General features: G+C 51.7%; 1 protein-coding gene across 1 annotated transcript; it reads right to left on the minus strand.

The window, feature by feature from the left end:
* Positions 1–256: 256 nt before the first annotated feature.
* Positions 257–4,104, minus strand: Tnfsf14 (TNF superfamily member 14). Its single transcript, XM_051177661.1, has 4 exons — positions 3,782–4,104; positions 2,821–2,857; positions 2,554–2,595; positions 257–936 (listed from the first exon to the last, which is right to left on the minus strand). The coding sequence occupies exons 1-4, from the start codon at positions 3,992–3,994 to the stop codon at positions 509–511; spliced, it is 720 nt and encodes a 239-aa protein (XP_051033618.1). The 5' UTR covers positions 3,995–4,104; the 3' UTR covers positions 257–508.
* Positions 4,105–4,484: the final 380 nt, after the last annotated feature.

Genomic DNA, 4,484 nt, shown 5'->3' on the forward strand with positions numbered 1-4,484 from the left:
GTCTGTCACAGTTGTGCATTGGGCTGAGTACAGAGGAACCATCAGAGTGTCCTGGAAGGATTCGTATGCCCGGGAGCTGGCTCCAGACCAGTCACAGCCAGCTGGCCAATGGTGGGAGAGGCCAGTGTGTGGTGGTGAGTCTTGAGCCCCATATGCTCCCCACAGGATCTTGGTGATATAACTCCCCCGACATCCTGGGGAAGTTTCTTGTCTCCAGCGCACAAGCCCAGAAACCCAAGTCCACAATGTCTGCATCAGATACATAAATACCCCGGCTTTATTCTTTGTTCCTGAATATCAGGCAAATGGGCTGACCCCACGCTCCTGGGCTCTACACCCCAAGTCTTCAATTTGAAGATTTCCCAAGACAAGTCAGTAGTCCACATAGCCCCTGAGCATTCCACCTGGAGAATCTAGGGGTCCTTAAGAGGAACTCAAAGATCCTGCTTGCTGGGTTTGGGTCTGTCTTGGAGAAGTCCCTCCTTGCAATCCATTGCCACTGTAGCCTTCAGATCATGAATGCTCCGAAGTAGGACCTGGTGCCATCTCGGGGTCTGACCAGGCGGTCCCCAGGCACACGGACCACAACCTCCTCCCCGGCCTCCAGATGTACCACGCCACCCAGGAAGCTGCTGTCCCACCAGACTCGGGAGCTGTTGGCTCGGCCACAGGGTGACCGCCTGCTGACCAGCAGTTCTAGCTCTTTGGGGTAGCGGGATGTGCGCTTATACAGTCCGTGGGTGATGGGGAGGCCATTGGCCAGGCCCTGGGGACAGCCCACACCGCTCAACTGCACTTTTGAGTACACATAGTAGTAGCCTGTTTCGGTGGTCACCAGGGCCCCATTGTGATATTCCAGGCCTCTCAAGAAGGCCAGGCCAAGTTGAGTCTCCCATAGCAGAGGTCCACCCTTGCCTATCAAGCTGGCGTTGGCCCCTGGGAAGGAAGAAGGGAGGGAGGGAGAGAGAGAGAACTGGTCAGCACAGTTAGCATTGTGCCCATCCTTTCTGTGTGACATTATGGTAGTTGCTATCCCTCTCTGTTGCTTCACTGCCATATTAGGCTGCTTGCGGGCTGGCTCAGTCTATTCCCATCTTGTAGGTTGGGGTGCAGGGAAGCAAAATTCCTTGGTTATGATGCATCCTAACTCATTTCATTCCCACCTTCTTCTGCAGAGGGAGAAACTGAGGCATGGAGGAGCAAAGCCAATCGAATGCCAAAGAGGAAACCGAGATGCAGGGTACTTGAGTTTCTAGTGAAGTGTCAATGTTTAAAAATGAGGTTGGGGCTAAGGAGGCAGAACACTTTCCCAGCATGCAGGACACCCTGAGCTCCATCCCCAGCACAGAATAAACCAGACATGGTGGCCTGTGCCTGTCATCCCAGAGAGGTGGAGACGGGAGGACCAGGAGTTCGAGGTCATCCTCCTCTCCATGAACAGTTCAAGGCCAGTTTAGGCTACATGAGATCCTTCTCAAAAAAAAAAAAAAAAAGTGTGTGTGTGTGTGTGTGTGTGTGTGTGTGTGTGTGTGTGTGTGTGTGACTAGACGTCAACACCAGGCAACTTTCTCAGTTTCAGTTTCTGGCCACCTTATCTTTGAGGCAGAGTCTCTCACTAAACCTGGAAGTCCCCTGTTTGTCGAGGCTGCTGGCCAGCGAGTCCCAGGGACCTTCCTGTCTCTGCCTGCATTGGTGTCACAGGAGTGTGTGCCTGGTGTTTGGGAGGGGTGCTAGGATTTAGGCTCATGCTTACATGGATAGCACTTTGTGTACTGAGCCATTCCCCCATCTCCTCTTTCATGTTTTAAATAGTTTTTGACTGTAGCATATTTTATGCCTATCTTGATTAATTTCTTACTGTATTAGATTAGAAAGCAAGCTGTCTATGGTATGGAAGCACAAGAAAAAACACAGTGTGTACAGCTGGGTGTGGTGGCACACACCTTTAATCCCAGCACTTGGGAGGTAGAGGCAGGTGGATCTTTGTGAGTTTGAAGCCAGCCTGGTCTATATAGCTAGTTCCAAGGCAGGCTCTCTATGTATAGAGAGACCTCGTCTCCTAAAAAAATACAGGGTGTGATAGCTCTGTGTCCCATCATCCTCTGGGGCCTCTGAGGACCTTGGGAAAGTTCCCAAGACTAGCAGATAGAAGGAATGAGGAATGACTTTAAATAGACCTCAGGGGCTATGCTTTCTGGGCCACTTGTCAGTAAACATTGAATGACTGAGGCCAGCAAGATGGCTCAGAGGTTGGGTGATGGTACTGGGAACCAAGCCTAATGATTTGAGTTCAATCCCTGGAGGCCACGGGGTGGAAAGAAAGAATTGTCCCCTAAGAGCTGTCCTCTGGCCTTCATACTGTGGTGTGTACATGTGTGTGAGCAATAATAAATAAAAAGAAGCAAATGTAGAAAAAACAAAAACAAAAACAAACAAACAAACAAAAAACACTGAATGAATGTGTAAGTAGTTGCTCTAACTTATTCTGGAGACCTGGGTCTCTCAGGACACCCCAAGCCCCCAGCCCCATGTGAAGACCCAGGGTCCCCTCACCTGTGAGATGTGCTGCTGGGTTGGTCTGGTGAGACCTTCGCTCTGGGGAAGAGAGTCAGAGGTTAGAAAAATACAGGGGCATTGCGGCCACCTGTAGGTGTCAGGTTCTGCCCCTTCCGGAGTGACCCAGACTTCTGCTTCTCCGTCCAACTCTGGGGGAGGGGCACCTGTGGGGCTCTGCAAAGTCACATTGGGTGATCCTAGGGTGTGGGGAGGGGCAGAGGTAGCTGTCCCACCTGCTTCTTAGGGACTGGGGTTCAAACTCACCTTGTGTCAGCTTCTCCCAGGAGCCTGTGTCTCTCTCCTGAAATACAGACAGGGTGCTTGGTGAGGACAGGGCACACCCAGAGTCACACAGGCACATGGTGATGAGACTGTCTAGCCATGGCCTCAGACACCACCCACACACACATATATAGGGCCACACGCACACACACACACACACACACACACACACAATCAGATCTGTTTTGTTTCCAAATAGACGTAGCCCAGGCTGGCCTTAAACTAGCTAAGCAGCCTAGGATGACCCTCAAGCCTTCTCAAGCCTTCTGCCTCTCCCACCCCAGAGCTGGGATAATAGGTGTGTGCCACAGAATCCAGCTAAGGTCCCATGAAAGCTGGGTGTCTGAAATGCTTGATTTTAGAAGTGTTTCAGCATTGTTTTTAAGGTTTTTGGAATCTTTACATGTATTTAAAAAATTCACTTGAGGGTCAGTGAGAGGGCTCAGGGGGTAAAAGTGCTTGCTGTCCCCAGAACCCACAAAAGGGAGACACAGAACTGACTCCACAGAGGATCCCACATACATGCTGCATCACGTGCACACCCACACACTAAATAAGTAAAGGTAATTAAAAAAAAAAACTTAGCAAGTAAACAAAGGACAAGACTGCAGAAACATTGTTTACATGAGTGACCAGGTGTGGCACACAGACAGACACACCCACTGCCTGTCTGAAAGGGACAGAGAGTGAGCATATCACCATCTGAGAGTGAACCAGGATGATCATGAAGCCAGTGATGGGGACAAGGGTTCTCCGGTAAGTAGCAACAGCCATGTTGGTGAATCCCGGCGAAGCTGCGGGGTACCACATACTCTACCAGATCCCCACACAGATGAAAAGACAGGATCAGGAGCCCTGGGTTCTAGTCTTTGCCTGGCACACATACACAGCCATAAAGAGACAGACACTGGAGAGGCTTCCTTGTCCCCCAAGCCCTACATACCGGCAGGCGAGCTACTATGTCCCCAACACGCTGATGCAGTCTCAGTAGGAACCAGCCCTGAGTAGCCAGCCCAGCGACCAGCAGCAACATCAGGGCCAGGTTGACTTGGGCAATGCCGCAGCGCTGTCTCCTGTGGTTCTGTCCCAGTCGCCTGAACGGGATGTCTGTCTGTCCATCCACCACAAACACTGAAGGCTGTACCACACTCTCCATGCCAGAGCAGCTGAGGCCCAGAAGCCCAGGGACAGGGCTGGCAAGCCTGAGTTCCTCCCCTCCAGAGGAAACCACAATTGCCCAACGCTTGGGCTTTGCAAACTGCAAAAGGCTCCTGCAGGCCCCTGGGGCTCACTTTAAGGCCGAGGTTTGGTGCCTCCGCTTTCCCCACGCACCACCTCTTCTTCCTGTACCCCCAGAAGGCCCGGCCCCCAGCTCACTCTCACTCACGCCATCGCTCACACTTTCCAGAAAATGTGACTCAGGTGGAGATGGACGGGGCAGCCCCTGCTCACCCAGTTTGGTGGCTCTGTTCCCCTTAGAAGCGCTTCTGTGGGTTCCATGCAAGCTTCCAACACGTGCATATGCAGATACACATGCAAGCAGACATCTCTGTGTGCATGTTTTAATTCATGCATATGGGTGCAAATGCATGTGCAGACACATGGCTGTGGGCATGCAAGGCACAGACAGGCTTGTACATGTGTAC

This window comes from Phodopus roborovskii, unplaced genomic scaffold (genome assembly GCF_943737965.1).
Source record: "Phodopus roborovskii unplaced genomic scaffold, PHOROB, whole genome shotgun sequence".
Classification (NCBI taxonomy): domain Eukaryota; kingdom Metazoa; phylum Chordata; class Mammalia; order Rodentia; family Cricetidae; genus Phodopus; species Phodopus roborovskii.